Source organism: Triturus cristatus, chromosome 8 (genome assembly GCF_964204655.1).
Source record: "Triturus cristatus chromosome 8, aTriCri1.1, whole genome shotgun sequence".
Taxonomy (NCBI): domain Eukaryota; kingdom Metazoa; phylum Chordata; class Amphibia; order Caudata; family Salamandridae; genus Triturus; species Triturus cristatus.
The window spans coordinates 185,371,643-185,392,222 of NC_140591.1; the positions used below are offsets into that span (position 1 = coordinate 185,371,643).

Sequence of the window (20,580 nt, forward strand, 5' to 3'; positions counted from 1 at the left end):
AGGACACAAAGTGCAGATGATGTTTGAAACAAGATGCTGATTTTGTTCCATCTGGCATGGCACTGCTTCAAAGTGGCACAACTTTGGGAACAAATGATCCAAGCAGAGGAGTTGAGCATGGAGGACGGTATATGCTACCGCTGACATGGTTCGCTTGGGGCACGTGAAGGACACTCCAAAAGAGGTCCGTAATTTAGTCATCCTGGCTATTTTACTGGGATTTGCAACGACATAAGGCACAGGGCAAGTTCCCTGCATTAGAGACCGGTAAACCGATATGGTGTTGTGTAATGAGCTAGCTAACATATACACTTCTAAACTCATGGTCTTATCTTGCCCACTGCATAAACGTAGTTAGCAGCAGCAAAGCTATGATTTCGAGCCAATGAAAACACAGGTGTGAATTGTCAAACTTAGTGACCGTCTTTTTAGGAACCTTATAACTTAGGGAAGAATGCCGTCTTTCACAGTGAAATTAGCCAGTTGATAAAGTAAGCAGGCCCATTGCTCCCTGCTACATGCTGTAGTGGGCAGAAGAAAAATGTAAATAACACAACAACAGAACAATACAATGAAGAGGGCAGGCTGAAAGCTCATATTTATTTCTATAGTTTTAGTAAAATCAGAAGGTTGTGGCTTGCCCACTGCCAAACGCTGTATGCTGCGGTGAATGGAAGAGCAATATGAATTACACAACAACAGACCAATAGATGAAAGAGCTGGCTGAAAGCCCCTGTAGGAATATTATTATACATATAATTGCAGTAAAATCAAAAGGCCTCAGATAATGCCAAACCTGAAAATACACCAGTGCTTTCCATCATAATTATTTGTAGCTGTCAAAGTTGGTACAGTACGTGCACATATTTACACTCTGAGATTGTTTACTAACTCTTAGAATTTGTAAATAATATCTATGATGTGCTGACCACTCTTTGCAAAAACGCCTATGTAAGAAAGTGCTTGTACAAGCCATGATGTAAGAAGAATGTGTGCATGTGTAGGAAAGGCTAGTACTCCTGCATTTTTTTTCTTCGCTACGTATTCACTGGGAAAGGGCAGCGTGGCTAAATCAGGATGAGCGGGACCAAAATATTGATGCACGCTGAATTTTCTGTACCTCTTACCTTGTAATACTAAGACGTAGAACTACTAACAGTAAAGCGCTGAGTGTCTGCTTGGCATTGTATGTTGATTTCCTCAAATTGGGCATCATAAATCAGATGCCATAGGGTGCGGCTATATGAAATATTTAATTTTAGCGCGCAAGGACATCCATGCTCATTTAGTGAATGGATGAGGTCTAATTCTACTCAGGCAGAGGTACGAAGTATATAATTCAGGCAGAGCCAGGGACAAAGTTTGATACCCCCAAGGCACACTTATGAAGATATGATTAAGAATCCATCCAGGGAAAAGAGATGTGAGCTTTGATGTCATCCAGAGACCAGCAGATCATTACGTACAATGCCAATGGCAGCGAAAGGCTAAGCTAGGGCTGAGAATCACAAAAACAAACTTTTTTACACTTCCCTGCGGAAACGCAATGAGCCAGACCGGTTTCAGTTGGGAACTGTGTTTGCTTTAGTCCTAGATCCAATTTCATAAAGTATTCCAGTAAGAAATTGCACTTGACCGTGATCATTTATGATCTAAATGTCATCCTTGTAGTTTGGTAAGGTTGAGTTACTTACTACAAAACATCATCCTAATACACAAGTAAACAAGCAAGACCGGTCTGGAACTCCTGGGAGTGTGTACCACCATGGCTGGCTGCAGATATACTGCTGGGGCACATCAGCGGCCCCGCTGTACTGTAAATAATAGGACTATGTATGTGGAGGCAGGGCTTATACCGGCAGCATAGAAAAGGACTCACAGGAAGTAGAAAGCAGGGATTACACCAACAGTCTGTTGGTTGCAGGACGTTTTTCAACAACCCATTCACTATAAAATCCATAAAGTGATCTCCTAAACCCATTCAACATCTGTATTTTTTCAGTGTTTAAGAGAATAATGAACTCCTGTATGATTGAATGTGACAAAGGGTGATGGGAGTATACTTTTCAGATATAAAATAGTCCTTCATGCATTACAAGGAAGTAATTCCTATGAGCTGTCGCGCTCACTAAACAAACAGGCCAGGCAGCAAGGAAAAGGAGTGTATGTACTTTATATAGTAATCAATATGTGATGAGTTTACTGTACTTTTCCATTGTAAAATAGTTCCTTGGACATTCCAGTGGAAGAGGCAGGCTATATCCAAAAAGCCAATAGGAAGACCGTGAGTAAAATACTCCGGTGAGCTTATCCAAAATGAGAATGAAAATGTCTCAAGCAAATGACTGAAGGATCATGAGCTAAGTAAGCAGAGGGCTGAAGAAGCCTGGTTTAAAGCCCACTATGTGTATATTATATTACAAAAATAACAAAATGCCTCTGCTTACGCTAGACATATAGATGAAAACTAAACAAAAAAGAAGAACCGTGATTGGAAATGGAAGCACTGCCTAGGGTTAGCCATGTGCCCTAGATTCTGATCTCCAGTGGTACCACTGTATTCATAAATAAATCCAAAAATAGAAAATGATGGCTCTGGCCATTGCACAGGTTTTGATATCTTTCTGCGGACAAAGCAAGAATTGAATGCAAAGATGGTAAAGTGTATGCAGTTTGCAAATCCCAAAGCCTTTAGACGACGGCGTCTTTGAAAAGTAGAACCACATATACCATACCATATTGGAGATCTTTAGTCCAATCAGTTATTAAGATTTGTTTTTTTAGGGGAAATTTCGAACTTTTTCTACATACCTGGAATGGGCATGTGAAAAACACATCGACTGCATGCAATAAACATCCTTTGATGTCTCAATGTGCTCTTATTTTGTATGAGTGAAACAGCACATGCATATGCATCTTTTATCCAAAGTCAAAGTACACATATATGAGAAGATTGACGTATTTTGAAAGCATTTTATGAGGATCCAGGCTTAGATTAAAAAAATATGATGTAAGTCACTAGAAGTAATGCCTCATCCCTTAGTTCTTCCATGTAGTGCTGCCTTCTTATAGTGTTTGCATAGAGAAAGAAACTTGAATTTTAATAAAACGTAGATGTAAGTGTGTAATTGTTAGCATTGAATAATATTTAAAAAATGACAAAACTCATTTTGGTACTCTGGCTTTTCTTTACCCAGCTGTGCATTTTCAGGAGCCATCCACCAAGGATCTACTGCCAGCTGCCGAACGAGTAAGTGCGCAAGAAAACCCCATGTCGGAGTTAGTCTCAAGTGATCCTTTGGAAAAGGCTGCTGCACCAGAGGCCAAAGTCACAGGCTCTGAGGGTGGCACAAACTCCGCAGAACAAGGTTTGCCTGCCAAACACGAGGCTAGTGAACAACACCCAGAAGACAATGCTGACCTAGAAGATGAGGCGAGCAAGGTGGGCGACCTTCAACATCTGCATCTCTCTAGCTGCCATGAGTGCCTGGAGCTGGAAAGTAGCACCATTGAGTCTGTGAAGTATGCATCTGCAGAAAACATTCCAGAACTTCCACATGACTATAGTGGCAATGACGAGAACTCGGGGGATGAGTGTTGTCAAGTTAAAGAGACCAAAAGAGCAAACACAAGTGGAAAGCCCCCCAATGTCTTGATCTATGTTGGCTCAGATCAGAAGGACTCAAAAACCCGATTTGAGAATGTGAAATCTGTCCTCATGGAATGTATTGATGCAGAAAGCTACGTTATCTACCCGCTGCCTGAGGACCAAGTTCTTAAAACTCCTTGGTTAGAGAACACCTTGCTGCTGGTTATCAACACCGAAGAATCCATTTCCAATGATGTTCACAAGGAGTTTATGACCTACCTGAGCAAAGGAGGCAAGATATTCAGCCTTTCATCGTCATTCACTCTTGGCAATGCCACAGTAAACCCTAAACTCGTACTAAAGGAATCCATCCATTCTCTGGTTTTTACAAAGGCTGACTGCACTGAAGTAACTCTAAATGTGCTGACCAGTGGTAATGTTTTTGACAACCTGGCTAGTGGAACAGACACGGACGTGAAGACCTGGGGCTACCTTAACAATTCAGATAAAGATGCAATGATTATACACCATTCTCATGGAGAAAATGGAGGAGAAGCCATTCTGTGTCAGGTAATGTCTATACACTTTTGTTGAGAATGATGCTTAGCAAATTAATCACAACAGAGGCCCCATTCTCAAATGGATTTGGATGCTTGCTGCACACATCATTCTTGAACCTATGGTTATCTCTGAGGTACTGTTCTACTCCCCATTTGAGGAAGTGAGAAACAATGGCTCAGGATTCCCTCTGTTTCCTGCTATGCCAAAAGTCTATCAAAAGAGCGGGCTCTCCTGTGTTTTCTTCACCTTCAAAAGATTCGGAAATCATGCATACAAGTAAAAACTATCAAGTTGGAATTGGCCTTTTTAAATCTGAAAATAAATTTTAAAAAGACATGCATATTAGTTATCATCTCCACTCTTAGCATACACACTTGTTTAAAGTTGCATGTTGTTCATTCTATAGCAGGTGCTGGGTGTATGCAAAATATCACATACTTTGGTGAATAACCATCGCTGCACCTTATGACGTAGTGGAAACACACTTGGTTATTTAAAAAGTTAGTACAATGCTCTGTTAGTTAGGTGCCAAGGTGGGTACTCGCTCACATGCAAGGAACAACCCCCTGGACTACAAAGCTTACACCAGGAACATACACAAGAGCCCAGCAATATGCAGAGCTCGGAGGACATGACCAGGTTTTCAAACGGGCGAGAACTCTTGACCAGTTTAGTCTTTTTTTAAAAAAAAACAGACTTTTATTATGTTTCATGTAAATACACACACATCCCTGCCGCCCATAGACTGGGCGATAGCGAAGATCAGAAGGAAGTACCACCAACAGCCCATCAATCTCAGCCTAGGCCTACATCCAATGTCCCATAAAGTATCCACATTTCCCTGCTGCCCGTCTTACATGTACAATCCAATGCAATACCTACGGTGGCAGCCATAACACAGCACTGTAATCACTGCTCAGTCCACCTCCTGCTGCGACATACTTGGCCTCACCCTCCCCTCCCCCTACCCCAGCATCCCAACTCCCCGAACTCCCGCACCCCAGGACAGGCACCCTAAAACTAGTCCCCATCCAAACAACCAGAACAGTCAACCTTGCCATCATGGATAGTGAAGTGTGAGCCGACACAAGAGACCCAAAGCCCTCCCGGCTCTCCCCCTGTCAAGTGTGAGTGAACCAACAGGAGCCCCTCAATAACCCCCCCCAACGTCATTCCATTGAAAGCAACACCCCTCTGCTCCCATGCCACATCCCCTACAATAAACAAACCTGGGCAACAGTACAAGCACCTCCCTCCCCCCCAGGCAGGCCCCAATCAGCCAAACATGTCCACTGTTTGCGGAGTGATCTCCGGCAGCTCATTATCGGAGTCCCCGTTCGTGCTGGTAGCCGGAGAAGATCCGGTCCTCTCCAACCCTCGGCTAGAAGCAGCAGAAGCCGGCCTGGAGCCACTTTGACTGATAGCCACCACCGCCTGTACAGCTCTGTCGCGCTCAAGGCGACGATCTGGCGGCGGCAAGGACCCCGGTGGACTCACGTCAACAGGGGATCGCCTCTCCCCGACACTCCCTGATGGACTCCGCACCGATCCCGCCTGTCGCAGCTCTCGAGGCAGTGCTACGCGTCCTGCGGGGTGGTGAAAAAGAGGGTACTGGAGCCGTCCACCACCCGCAGCCGTGCCGGAAAGAGCATCGCATAGGAAATGTGGAGTTGTCGCAATTTCCGCTTGAGAGCAAAGAAAGAGGCGCGCTGCCTCTGGACCTCTCGGGTGTAGTCCGGAAAGAGCATCACCCTGGAGTTAGCAATCTGCAGGTGTTGTTTCTCTTGAGCCTGTTGCAGGAGGTGGTCCCTGTCCCGGTAGTGCAGCAATCGGGCCGCGGGGGCGCTCCCGGCTTAGGAGACCTAGCCGGAACTCTGTGGGCTCTCTCCAGGGCGAAAAACGGGGATAACCCCTCCGGCGCAACCAGTCTTCCAGGTATCTGACTGCATCATTCCCCTCCGCCCGTTCCGGAACACCCACGACGCGGAGGTTATTCCTGCTGGATCGCCCCTCGCTGTCTTCCGCTCTCAGCTCCAGTACTCGCACCCTGTTCGCCATCTTTTCCAAGGTGTGCTGCAAGGCGGTCACCCTGTCCGGTACCTCTGCCATCGTCCGCTCATTCGCCGTCACCCGCTCCTTCAGCTTCTTGTGGTCATCTTTTAATAAAGCCAGGTCCACACCTATAGTGTCTATCTTGGTCTCGAGGGCCTCTCGGGACGCCGTGATGGCCTGCATTATGTCCACCAAGGTGGGACCGCTCGAAATCTCCGCCCGGGGGGTGTTCGTCACAACGTCCTCTCCTTCAGACCGGTGCCCCCCATCTTCATCCTGTAGGGCAGCAAATCCCCGCCTCCATGACGTTCGACCCATCGCAATCGCACACCCAGTGCCCCCGGCCTCCAGGCGTCCTCCACTCCAGCAATTCCCAAAAAGCACAGTCAGGGGCAACTTCAGTGTAGCGCGAATATGGAGGCCAGCTACCATGGCACCAGCAGCCCAGAAGCGTCCAAGGGCAGAACCCCATACCCTCCAGTCATAAGGGTGAACAGAGGCACTCCACACAGCCCGCACTTCACAAGAAGCAATCAGTAGTCCGCCAGTGCTCCCCAGATCTCCACTCCTCCTCGGACCCCTGCAGCGCAGCGGCGCTCTCCACGGGGAGCCAACAGCCCACGCGCAGCCCCCCTAGTCACAGCCGCCCTGGGGAAGGCGCCTCCAATCCACAGGCCGAAGGCTCGAAGTACCTTGCCACTCCTCCAGCACCCGTCACCTCCACTAGCACACCCACAGTGACCCCACTCGCACCACCAGGCAGTCCAGTGCGCCCCAGGGGTAAGGAGCAGAGGCAGTCAATGAGGACAGCAAGACCCCAGGCACCAGCAGCTCCAGTGGGCCCACAGGCAAGTTCCACCACCAACAGCAAGGCCCACTTCCAGATAAGGTAGCCTCTCGCCGCCAGCCGGCTCTCGTCGCCTCCAGTCCGCCGTGCCCCCCACACCTGAAAGCGTCCACCAACACAGCAGAGTAAAGCAAAGCGGGAGGCAGGCAGTAGGCCCGCACCGCCGGCCCACCAACAACGCCCTCACCGCAGTCACCGCACCGTGCAGATCTCTTCTCCCGGCCGTCACTGGGCCGCTATCTTAGGGCCAGGCATCAGCCCCCGATCGCGGCGCCTCGCCCGTTGTGATCGCAGCTGGGTCAGCTGTGCCGTCGTCACCCACCAACCTCCACGGCAGGACTCCCTTCTAAGCCCCTAGCGCTGCCCAGGGCAAAGTCCAGCCCCCAAAGAGCAACGGGCTACAGTGCTCTCAGTGGCCAGGTTCCCCCGCCATCTTGCGGTGCCGTTGCCAGTCAGAGGGAGGCCTCCGAGGAGCTCCGGAATCCTCAACCTCCTACATCGGTGCCAGGCCACGCCCCCCATGACAAGTTTAGTCTTGTGAGCATATCTCTACAAGGAGCTCTTTCACTATGCTGTAATAGATTGTCTCTTGATCTCTGTGATACTAATGTTACGACGATGTGCATTCTTCTCTCTGGTGGGTGACTACAAAGTCCGCCTACCCTGAGGCCCTATGGAGCTTTAAACTACGAATGGGCAGTGTAAGTCTAGATACGTATCTTCCTTGCATGTGAGTGCGTACCCACCTTTGGCTCTTCAACAACAGAGCATTGCGCTATCTTTTTTGGGTGTAAAGACAAAAAGTAATGCTCTGCTCATCATGGCGGAGGAAGTATTTTTACGATTTTACTGTCCCTCGCTGTGAAAGACAGTAAAAAATGTCTACATGTCCGCCCATCTAAATTGGGTGGGCAGACATGTAGCCATTTCTCTAATGGCCCTTACTCCTCAGGGCCGTCGTAGTATTTTCCACCGTGGCAAAACTGACAGTCCGCCTGGATATAGATTGCGCGGGTCACCACTTTGTTGGTGGGAAGAGCACTCCGTCGACACTGAGATGGAGTTCCTTCCCCGCCAACATATAAATCGGGCCACTAGTCTCCCCTCCACATTATTATTATTATTATTATAAGACTGACAAAGTGGAAACACTAAATGAATAAGAAAATGTGCCCTGTATTTACCATCTGAGTCTCTTGTCTGATACCGAGTGAGTATTAATCATTTAAACAAGTGTGTTTTTCAATCTTTATTTATAAATTTGTATCAGCATCTACAAAGGCGACAATTCTGACTGATCATTGTCATAATTGGTACAATGGGTCTCTGAAAAGAAAAGAATATCAACACAAGACAAAGGGAAAAGTTAAAGTTAAATTGAGCATTCTATACACATTGATAATAAATCACACGGAGACATGCAATGACATGGCAACATCTTGGGAGTACTATTCGGCTTCATCCTACATAAAAAGGACACCCCAGCCAATAAAAGCCCAATCAGCTTGCTGAATCCTCATCAGAGTCGCCTGCAATAGATAATAAATAGTCCCTCAGCAGTTGCCATATATCCCTGGATCTAGAAGTAATTGGTTGTAGAGAGGGGTATAATTCAGAAGTGGTGTCACAATAGGATACATCTTTTAAGCCTGCCACCTTTGCAGGGGGTGTGGAAGCACCCCAGTGTAGTGAGATTAATAGAGCAATAGCAGTGAAGCGACGTATTCCCAAAGGCTGCAGCTTAACGTACCCCAGTAGCCATTAGCGGATCAGGTGCAAGGGTCAGACCAATCATCAGAGATAGAATGGAATAGATGTAATTCCATAGATTGCGACTACCCCACACGTCCATGTCAGGTGGAAACAAGTGTGTTGTTTATGTTTAAATTTCTTTATTATTAAGTTTGACACAAGTAAAGCACACAACATTGACAGCATTCTGTACTTCCGCTTTGTGCCCCGTGGGCCGGCTAGCCACAATAAAAACCAAACAGACCTGCAAACAAAGGTGCATACCCCTCTCCAAATCCCCTCCCTCCTCCTCCCTGCGAGTATCCCAGGTTCGAACATAAAGTGCCCTCGGGCTTACCCCCTGCTCAGTGCGCATGTCTTTGTATGGTTTACCCCCGTATGGGCACTGCGTCGTGTGTTGTCTCTTCTTGTGGAGGTTCTGCTAAACGCGGCAATATAAAATATTTCGGGCAGGTGAGTTCTGTGAACATTGTGGTCAGAAGTGTCAAGAATGGCTCCCAGAGATTGTGAACGGAGGCCCCGGGATGATGGATTGAGAGGGAGATTTTCTCCATACCAGGAATCCCCAATAATCTATGTGCCCACCCCAAGTGAGTGGGTGCGTTTGCCGTGCCCCAATGTGAGAGGATGTTTTGATGAGCTGCTCCCAACGCCAGGGCCATTTGTTTGCCACTGCATGACCTGAGTGGAAACGTGAGGGGGGTTGGGAAGGCCCAGGAGATTGTAGGCCGGAAAATGAGGTAGTTGGGTGTGGAAATGGGTATCAATATCATACAGCACTTGGTTCCAGTAGATTGTTATCTGGGGACACACCCACAGCAGATGTGTCTGGGTACCCAACGAGCAACAACCTCTCCAGCAGTTGGGGCTTCGCGTGGGGTTGCCTCGTTGTAGTCGAGGGGGTGTTAAGTACCAGTACGTGGCTATTTTTGTTGCAGTTTCAATGTTTGCTACACTGTGCGCTGTGTGGCAGGCCCTATAGTATATATCAGCCCACTCCTTCTGTGAAAGCGGTCTGCCCAGCTCCCCCTCCCATCGAAGTTGTCCGGGGGAATATGTCTGGCCCTGGATTGCGTCTAAGGTGTGTGTAAAGGTCCGTCTTCAGTCGCATGTCAGTGTGTCTCGTGAGCAACCACTTTTCGAACTGCGTAAGGGATCTCCCCGCCCCCTCTCGGATCCCCGTTGCATGACCCAATGCCTTATCTGCTGGTACCTGTAGCGCTCTGCCTCGGGAAGGTCCTGCTGTGTACAAAGGTCAGTGTAGGAGAGGGCCCCCTCCTGGTCAAAGAGGTGTCCCACAGAACGGCAGCGCTCCTGTGTCCACACTGCGAATCTGGTCTCGTCCAGTCCTGGAGTGAAGTCAGGGTTATTAACTATGGGTGTGATTGGGGATGGAAATGTTGTGAGTCCTCTCGAGATGGCGACCTTATCTCACACCAATAAGGTGGTGCTTGTAACCTTAGAAAGGTATAAACTACAGGGCCTAGCGGCCTTGGCAAGGAAGGGCACTCCCCACCGTGATTGTTTGGCTAGAGCCCCGTCCATGAACAGCCAGCGTTTCTCAGACTCCTTATCGAGACCACTCGACCAGAGGCCGCAACCGTAAGGCCCAGTAGTGATCGTGCAAGTTTGGTATCGCTAATCCCCCTTCGATCGGGAGCCTGTAACTCAGTTCCCGATGGATTCATGGCTGCTGGTCACGCCAGACTAAGCGCTCTAAATCTTGCTGTAGCGAGTGCAATACTCCCGGGGGAGAGGCGAGTGGGAGGGTCTGAAAGAGGTATATGATCTTAGCCAAGATTGTCATCTTGATCGCAGCCACACTGCCCAACCAGGACAGTGAATGAGGTCGCCATCTGCGAAGGCAGTCGCGCACATGTCGTAAAAGCACCATGTAGTGGAGGGAGGTGGTGTTCTGCGTGCTGGCTGAGAGTTGCAACCCTAAATAGGGGATGGTGTCTCTGGTCCAGTGGAGGTGATGCGACCGTTGAAGCGTCTCCAGTGTGGCTACGTCAAGAGAAAGACTGAGGGCCTGTGACTTGTGTATGTTGACTTTAAACCCTGAGACGAGCGCAAAGCGCTCAATTTCTGTCAATATGGCAGGGTGGGACTACCAGGGTCTCTAGGGTGGCCACCACGTCATCAGTGTACAGACAGATTTTAATGCTCTTCCCCCTCCAAAGCTTATCCCCGATATTAAGGGGTCATTGTGCACTCGCTGGGCCATTGGCTCCATATACAGGTCGATGAGGAGTGGCGAGAGCGGGCATCCCTGCCTTGTCCCTTGCTGGATGGGAAATGGGTGCGATACCAAGCTATTGACTCAGACCGAGGCGGTAGGAGCAGTGTAACTTCCAAATACCCGATCTGTGCGGCGCTGTGGGAGACCAAAGTGGCTCAGAGTAGCTTTGAGGTAGAGCCAATGTATCCTATCGAACGCCTTCTCAGCGTCCACAAAGAGAATCATGCGCTTGACTTGGAAGCTTTCGGATTTATCTAACAGATACAGTAGGCGCTTAGTGTTGTCAGAACACTGGCGTCCCGGAACAAAGCCTGACTGATCGGGTCTATCAACCCCGGCAAGTATAGGGAGAGTCTCTGCGCTAGGATCCCAGTAAAGATTTTAAGGTCCACATTAAGGAGGGAAATGGGACGATACGATGCACAGAACTGCTTGTCCTTCCCTGGCTTCGGTATCACGGTGACAAGGGCCTTCAGTATCGTGGGCGGTATCGGAGAAGACGGCCCAATCGAGTTGTACACCCTCACCAACAGCGGGGCTAAGGTAGCACATAATTGTTTTATAGAAGAGGGAGGAGAACCCATCCAGGCCCGGAGATTTAAGCGGTTTTAATTTAGAAATAGCGGAGATTACTTTCTCCAGTTTAATCGGGGAGTCAAGGGCGCTCGCCTGACTTGAGGTCAGTTTAGTGTTCTTCGCACTCGCCAGATATTGGACATGGGCGTCTACAGAGAACGTCTGAGCTTCATATAGAGACGCATAGTATCGCTTGAACGTATCTGCAATACCTTGGTCTGTGGTGTGTTCTTGTCCAGCGTGGTCTACCACCACGGAAATGTTAGAGGACTGTCGCTTAGCTGTCAGCCTATAGGCCAGGAGCCTCCCGCACCTGTCTTCCCCCAAAGTAGAATACGTGACGAAGCCTCGGGGTGGCGTGTTCTACCCTGTCGATGTCAAGACCTGCCAGCTGAGCCCTCACTGCCTTAAGTTGTTTCCTCCTGACCTTGTTATCATGCGTGGAAATAGCTAGGAACTCCCCCCCCGTACCAACGCCTTGAGGGCGTCCCATAGGATAGAAACAGGGGTGTCCGGTGTATCGTTGATGGTCTAGTAATCATCCATAGCCTTAGTGATCTCCTGTGGGGCGTTGTAATATTGTCTCCCGAAGTCGCCACACCCACCGAGTGGGCCGGGGGCAGGGAAGAGATAGAGAGATGGACACTGCCGAATGATCGGACAGAGGGCATGGGATAATCTCTACCTGTTGCATCTGTTGGGTCAGGGTGTCTGTGGTCAGGAAGTAATCAATCCTAGCATATGTCTCATGAGAGTGTGAGTAGAAGGTGTATTCCCTGGATGCTGGGTGGTGTGACCTCCATACGTCTGTTAGACCTGCCTCCCGCAGAAGCTGTCTCCCCTTCGTTGTGAGGGCCCCTGTCTACCCGTAGCATTGAAACAACATATCTACGGTATTGTCGAAAGCCAAGTTAAGGTCTCCCCCTACAAGGAGTTATCTATCGGGGGAAGTGGATAGCTCTAAAGTCACCTCCCGTAGGAACTCCTCCTGTCCATCGTTTGGGGCATACCCGGAAGCAATAGTAAAGGAGTGTTGGCCTAGGGTGAATGTGTGTGCAATGAGTCGTCCTCTGATCTCGGCTAGTTTAGGGCCCATCCTGCCCTGGAATTTAGCCGAGACCAAAATGGCGACTCCCGCTGTTTTGGAGGACCGGGAAGAGAACATGTGATGGGGGAACGTCATTGCGCGCATTCTGTAAGTGTCTCCCGACAGCAGTTGTGTCTCTTGTAGGAGATAAATATGGGCAACTGTGTTTTCCAAGTAAGATAGGACAGCGTGACTCTTGAATGGATTATTTAATCCTTTCACATTTAGCGTTATTACCTTAAGGGCATCAGCCATGTGAGATGAGTCTCAAAAGTGCGAGGAAACCCTGTAAGCTAAGTCGCACGCATAGCCTGCTTTTAATTGTTGGAGGATGGGCGCCATGAAATTCAGACCTGTACCTTTTAGATCTACCCTGGATTTGGAGGACTACAAGCGGAGGAGGAAGGTACCCCATAAACCCCAAAACATAACTCATATGAATAAACAAGAACTTATGAATTTCTTCATAGTCCTGGGAGGTTACCCCCATGGTGAGACGTCAGATGTCAGCAGGACCACCCCACCTAGCCTGAGACCCGTTATAGAAGGACCTGGAGAAATCATAAGAGTCTCCCTCCCTCATCCCGCCTGCCCAGAGACTCCGGGTTCAGTCTACAGAAGCTGAGTTTACTTCCAGGGAGGCAGTGACCTCCTGTCGCTCTTTGGCCATCGTCTCAGGATCCGGACGAAGATGAAGCGGGTACCGTCTCACCCTCCTCCATCCCCCAGGCCCTGATGCATGACTTTTAGTGTCCTCTCGTGTTGGGGCCCCTGGGTCTTCACTTGACCGATTTAGCAAGTCCATGGCTTCTTTCAGAGAGCAGATTTGGCGCAGCTTGCCTTCCCACTTGAAGATGAGCTGGAATGGATGAAACCAGGAGTATGGAATTTCTTTAGCCTGTAGGCGAGTCGTAACCAGCCTGAAGTCCCTCCTCTTCTGTAAGGTGGATGTCGCCAGATCCTGGTACAGGAGGGGTCTACCCAAGCGGAATTCAATGGGGTGATTGTCTCGGGCCTCTCTGAGAATCCTCTCTGAGTTGAAAGTTGTGCACGCACGTTAGAATGTCCGGTGAAGGGGCTGTTGCAGCTCTCCGCGGGCCTACGTGGTGTGTTCTGTCGAGCTTTATCTTTTGTTCCGGCAGGGCTCCCAGTATCTGGCGAAAGCGATCCTCCGCATATGCTTTCATGTCCTGGCCCTGTGCTACCCGCTGGACCGCTCAGATCCTGATGTCATTCCGCCGAGAGCGGTTTTCGAGGTCCTCCGCCTGTGCCTGGAGATCTAACTGTTGGTCCTGTAGGCAGAGGGCTTACTGCTCAAGCTGTTCGATCCCCTCATCCCGCGTTGTAGCCTGGGTCTCCAGGGCGTCGACCCTGTCGCCCACCGAGTCCAGATCCTTCCGGACATCCTGGAGCTCTTGGATAATCCCCTTCTTCGTGGAGAGGAATTCATCTTTCAAGGAGGCAAATAAGGTTTCCTGGAAAGTGCGCGTGACTGAGCCCTCCATCTCTCCCACCTCCGAGTCTATGTGGCCTCCCACCTGGTGCGAGGCCGTCTCAGCACCTCTGACTCCGACCCAAAGGAAGGAGGTCTTTGATTTATTTGTTGCCATGTCAGGGGGAAGCACTGTATACTGACTCCTCAGCGAGAGGGCGGTGCATAGGACGCTATATGGGACGGCCCGGGCGTGTCTGTATTGGGTTTCTTTACCTCCGGATCCCAGTTCTGCTCACCGGGTGTTGCAGGCCTCCACTCCTAATGCTGCACCCTCCTCGTTCAGCTCCGCACAGCTGCCAGCCCACAGTATGGGTATTGGTCTCGTTGTGTTCTGTCTTCCTCACCCAGCTCCTCCGGGCATTGTCAGTGGGGGGGCCTCCTAAGACATTGCTGCATGTACTTCTCCTGTTGTGTGACCGTCATGCCATACAACCCCCAAATATGTGTCTCTGTGTGCTCAGGTCCCTGCTCGCAGCTATTACTCTGGTGAGGGCTACACCACCTCCTTCCAGAAAGCTATAATGTCCTCTGCCAGCCTTGCCAGTCCACTGCGCTACCAATGCTGCGGCCCTCCGTGCTGCTCCAGACTCTAAAGGGCCTGTCGCTCTACACACAGGCCTCGCCCCGCTGTAGCACACAGTCTCTAATCGGGAGGGCAGGCTCCCTGCAAATGTTCAGTTCCTACTCTCCCCGGCGGGGGAAAGAGGCGAGGGGGGTAGGATCGCCACTCACCCTCCGGGCGCCCCGGTGTCTCCTGCTGTGACCGGTCTCCAGACCGCCCCTCCACGTGTCGCGGGCCGCCGAAGGGACGGAGGTTCCGTTGCTTCGCTCACGTATCACCCCAAGCGCCACCTCGTTATCCCGGGGCCTTCCACCGATGTAGTGGGGTGCTCTGCCCTTTCTCAGTATTCTCGCGATCTCCTGATCTGCGGGGCGGCCTCCAACGCCTGGGCTCACTCTGGATAACACTCCTTCCGGCCGCCGGCCTCCAAGGCGGCATGTTCGGTCGCGCGCCAGAGGATCTCGCTGTGCTTCGTTGGCCACCTGCAGCTCTCCATGTCCTGCTGTCGCCAACTGATGCGCAAGTGCCACAGGGATGAAGGGCGACTAGACTTCCACCCTTTGAGGTCCGCTCTTCGCAGCTATGCTGACTGGGCCAGGGCGATCGAGCAAAGCGACAAGTAGATACCTCCTACTCGGCCGCCATCTTGGTCACGCCCCCAAAGTGTGTTGTTTACAGGACCATGCTTTTGGCTTGGTGTCACGTTTTTGATTCTCAGCCTGCACTGTGTTTACATCATTCTGTTGATACTGCATCTCTATTGACACCAGGTTATCCTCGGCTCCTGCTACAGTGATATAGACTTGTCCCTCAGTACAGCCAGTCCTGACTTGAGAAAAAAAAAAGTTGCAGCGACACTTGAGTGTGTGGTTTACTACGGACAGCACCTTTCAGGCACAGAGACTGATGGTCTCAGTCACAAGTGGACCAAACATTGCTCCCAGAGAACAACTCCTATGCTTGGATTACATTTCTGACTTTATTGTAATTCATAAATAATCTCCAAAGTACACCCTTAACACTAGGGCATTCAAAGTAGAGTACGCATTTATAGAATTTACACATGCTTACTTTCCCATTGGAAGAACATTCTACATGCTTAAATGTGACAATAATCCCTTTTTGTTTTCTCTTTCAATAAAATTGCTTTCCCAATTAAGAAAACTCTTACCCTAACAAAACAATTACAATTCTGAAAGCTCGCTTAGGATAAATCTGTGTGTGGTTCGAGGGCCGGAAATTACTTGTAAGGGCGTGTTTTTCATCTTCTTTTTCAGCTAGACTCACCCGTGGAATGCTCTCGAATACATCTTTAACTCTAAATTTGCCGTTGCAGATATTACACCAAAGTGGCGGAATTTCCATTTGCAAAATTGCACCAATCTTTGCACACCTGTGTTAAACTTAGGTGCACATTGGTAAGAGGCGGCCATTGTGGCAAGCCCATGGCGGGCTTCCCTCGCAACTGGAAATTAGAGACAGACCAAAGGACATTGGATCTGTTTGTGGCCTCATGGCACATGGGGAAAAAAAGGTTCGAGGCATGTGGGCTGCTGAATTCATATCTGTGCATAGATCGCCGCCTAGTGTTGGGTCCGGATGATTGCACATTGTTGTCCTGGAAGAGTCTTCGAAGTATCACGAGATAGGTGGCTCCTCCCCTGGACTACAGTGCGCATGGGCATCCTCTCCATCCTTAGATTGTTTTTTTCCGCCATTGGGTTCGGATGTGCTTATCTTAGCTCAAGTTAGGAAAATTTAGTTTAAGGCCAAAAGGCCTTTAGTTCTCGTCGGTACTGTTCCCGTTCGGTATCGACCAGTTTCTTTAGTGCTTTAGCACCTTCTTCAAGCTTTTCGGATCCGCTTGGTCCGAACTTCGATCGACGATGGAATCGAGGACTCCCTTCAAGAGATGTCCTTTATGCCACGCGAAATACCCACACATCGACGTCCACCCGGTATGCCACAAATGTCTCTCACCGGATCACGATGAGTCGAAATGCATGGCCTGCGCCCGGTTCCGCTCGAAGAAGACTCTCCGGAATCGACGGGCAGCGAGATTGGAGGCGCAGCAATCGGCGCCTGCCCCGGCCAACATCTTTAGCACCGAGGACGAAGACGCCGAGAGCGTAGAAGACGTAGACTCCAGCCCCGCTTCCGAACACGACTCACGATCGGAAGACGACGACGAGGTGATCTTTCAGGGAGAAGAAGTCGTCGAAGAGGTAGGAGACTACGATGAGGCCCTTGGGGCCGAGGAAGGTAGCTCCAGTGAAGAGCTAGTCCAACCCGTCGATACGGAGGCCGAAAAACTAAGTCGTCATAAGGCTCAGGTCGAGGGATCGCCTACGGGCCTTACCCAAGATCGATCTCACGGTTCTTCGGCCCCGCCTCCAGGCCCGGCCTCGAACATTTCACAGGAGCCATTATTATCGAAGACGACTGGATTCCCTTCAGCGAAACCGAAACCGTCCATCGCACCGGTTCCATCGAAACCGAAAGTGAAAATGGTTGCGATCGGCTCGAAGGCCTCGAAGCCCTCCACTCCTTCGACGCCGGCAAAGGTCATCGGCTCCGAACGCGCCAAAAGAGATTTCGGTGCCGAGCTCACCGCAGCGGATCCGGGCGCAGAGCCGAAGAAGGCCCTCGGTCCCCACACGGCGCCTTGGCCTCTGACACCGAAGATTACGGCCCAAACCACCAAAGTCAAAGTGGCCAACCCGTCTGCGTCGACGTCGAAGACGGCGGCGCCTGCCAAGTCATCGACTCCGACGAGCGTCGATACCTCCCTTCGGATCGACGACCCAAAGACTGCAAAAAAGTCGGATGCCGCTTCGACGCCTACCTCCAAGGTGCCGATCGGTTCCAAGGCGCCATCTGCGTTCACCGTGCAACAGGTCTCAGCATCGTTGCAACGCATCAGGGACCGGGCAACCCTCCACTCTACGTCGGGCCCCGAAACGCACAAGGCCGCAAAATCACACTCGGCGCCGGCGAACATCACGTTTGGATTGCCGCCACCCACGGTGCCGAAAATGTTCGAGATTCGGACACGTGTCCGCCAAACACAGTCCCCATACACTGGACAAACGATATCGAGCCTTCACAGGCACACTTTATCGATGCCGACACTGGTAGGTTGATGCTCCGCAAGCAGAAAATCACGCCAGAGAGGGGATTGGACCCCTACAAAATTCCTCTAAAACACAAATTGCCGGCAGGATCAGAACCAGTGCTTCATGAACACTTTCAACCCTTCCATCAGGATCCACCGTCCTTTTCTCCTACGCATTCAGAGGCAGACGCAGGAGAGGACTATGTAGGGGATGATACCACCTACCCTGGGGATATCGATCCTGATGATCACTTGCAAGACCCAGATCAGGCATGGGATGACCCCACCGACCAGGGTACCGCACCAGATACTCCTGACACGCAGCTTTATAATATAAAGACATCTCCCACAGAGGACACTGCTGCCTTTAATGCCCTCATAGAACGGGCTGCTGCCAATCATGGAGTGGAACTCCATTCTGACACTGTAGAAGAAGACTTCTTAGTGGACGAATCCTCTGAAAAAACTGTCAAAACTCTGCCAATGTTAAAAGGAGTTCTAAAACCTGCGAAAGACATTTTTAAAGAAACGACCAGAGCACGGGTGCTGAACCCCAGAATCGAAAAGAAATACAAGCCTGCACCCGGAGACCCTATGTACATTAGGGGTCAGTTGCCTTTAGACTCCATGGTTGTTGCTAATGCTCGCAAAAGAGCCCACTCACAAACAACGGGTGATGCTCCTCCCCCAGACAAGGAGTCCAAAGTGCTGGAGACATCAGGCAAACGGATTGCAGCGCAAGCGGCAAACATCTGGCGCATTGCCAACACACAGGCACTCCTGGCCTGTTATGATAGGTCCCACTACGACACACTAGAATCACTGCTACAACATTTGCCAGATGAATACAACGAGGCAGCGGAGCTCCTTATCAGAGAGGGACAACTCCTTACCAATGCGTCCATCAAATGCGCACTGGACGCAGCCGACACTGCGGCGAGGGCAATCAACACTAGCGTCATGTTGAGGAGGCACGCATGGTTGAGAATCTCAGGCTTCAAGCCTGAGATTCAGAACAATATCTTAAATCAACCGGTCAACCCAGACTATTTATTTGGCCCTGAAGTTGACACTACCCTCGAAAAAATTAAGAAAGACACTGAAACTGCAAAATCAATGGGGGCTCTGCAGTCGCAGCAGTTTCGTAGTGGCTCCTTTCGTCGCCCCGGGAATAGAGGAGCAGCTAGAGGTCAGGGGTCCCAGCAGCAGTACAATAAAGGGGGCACCCAAAGTAGCTATGATAAAACCACCAGAGGTGGATATCGTGGATCCAGCACCAAAGGCAGAGGACGTGGGTACGGCAACACCAGGTCCTCCCCCAAAAACAAACAGTGACGCCCTCTCCCTGCCCCCCCGACCACATAACACCTGTCGGGGGGAGACTCCAACAGTTCCTGTCAGTCTGGAAAACCATCACCACAGAAAGGTGGGGCAGGGACATTATCCAGCACGGTTACTGTCTCGAATTAACGTCCACTCCACCCAACATACCGCCAAAGCACCGTCCTATGTCCGTAGAGCACTTGGCATTATTGCAGCAGGAAGTGCTAAGTATGCTGCAAAAAGGTGCAATAGAGGTCGTGCCCGTCAACCAACAGGGGACAGGGGTGTACTCTCTGTACTTCTTAATCCCAAAAAAGGACGGTTCGCTCAGACCTATACTAGACCTGAGACCCCTCAACCACTACATTCTCTCAGAGCATTTCCATATGCTCACCCTACAGCAGGTTCTACCGCTACTCAGTCAGGGAGACTTCCTAGCCACACTGGACTTGAAAGATGCGTATTTCCACATACCCATACACCCATCACACAGGAAATATCTCAGGTTCACTATTCAGGGGCTTCACTATCAGTTCAAGGTTCTCCCCTTCGGAGTAAAAACAGCACCCAGGGTCTTTACCAAGTGCCTAGCAACAGTGGCTGCACATCTACGGAGACAACACATTCACGTCTTCCCTTACCTGGACGACTGGCTTGTTCAGGCAAAGTCAGCCCAGCAATGTGCCAGCCACATGTCCCTCACCATTCACCTTCTTCACAGTCTGGGATTCTCACTAAATTACCCAAAATCGCATCTACAACCCGCACACGTACGACAGTACCTGGGCGCGACCATAAACACTCTGACAGCCACAGCTCAGCCAAATTTAGTGAGGATCAACAGCATGCAACTGCTGATCTCAAAGTTCAAACCTCAACACTCCCTTCCTGCGCGAGTGTTCATGCAGTTGATAGGCATGATGGCCTCCTGCATTTTCATAGTCCCGCACGCGAGACTACATATGCGCCCGCTTCAGGAGTGCTTGGCACGTCAATGGAATCAGGCTCACGGACAATTAAAAGACCTAGTGTTGGTGAGCGGTCGGGCATACAACTCTCTGCATTGGTGGAATCCACAAAACCTTTGCAAGGGCCGACCGTTCCAAGAGCCTGTTCCACAAATAATACTGACAGCGGACGCCTCTCTCCAGGGTTAGGGAGCTCATGTACTCCATTACACAGTGCAGGGACTATGGACGACTCAGCAAAAGAAGATGCACATCAACGTTTTAGAACTGATGGCAATCTTCCTAGCCATGAAGGCATTCAAAGTACACTTGTGCAACAAAGTCGTGTTGATCTGGACGGACAACATGACTGCCATGTACTACATACAGAAGCAGGGAGGAACACACTCTCCACAGTTGTCTCATCTGGCT

At 50.2% G+C, this 20,580-nt stretch overlaps 1 protein-coding gene across 2 annotated transcripts in view; it reads left to right on the forward strand.

Annotated features, from left to right (window-relative positions):
• The window catches only part of HLCS (holocarboxylase synthetase), an 862,037-nt gene that overhangs the window by 158,898 nt on the left and 682,559 nt on the right, over positions 1-20,580 (forward strand). For both annotated transcript variants that reach the window (XM_085621286.1, XM_085621285.1), the window contains exon 4: positions 3,198-4,159. In XM_085621286.1, coding sequence (XP_085477412.1) covers positions 3,198-4,159 — 962 coding nt within the window. The remainder of the gene's footprint in view (positions 1-3,197; positions 4,160-20,580) is intronic.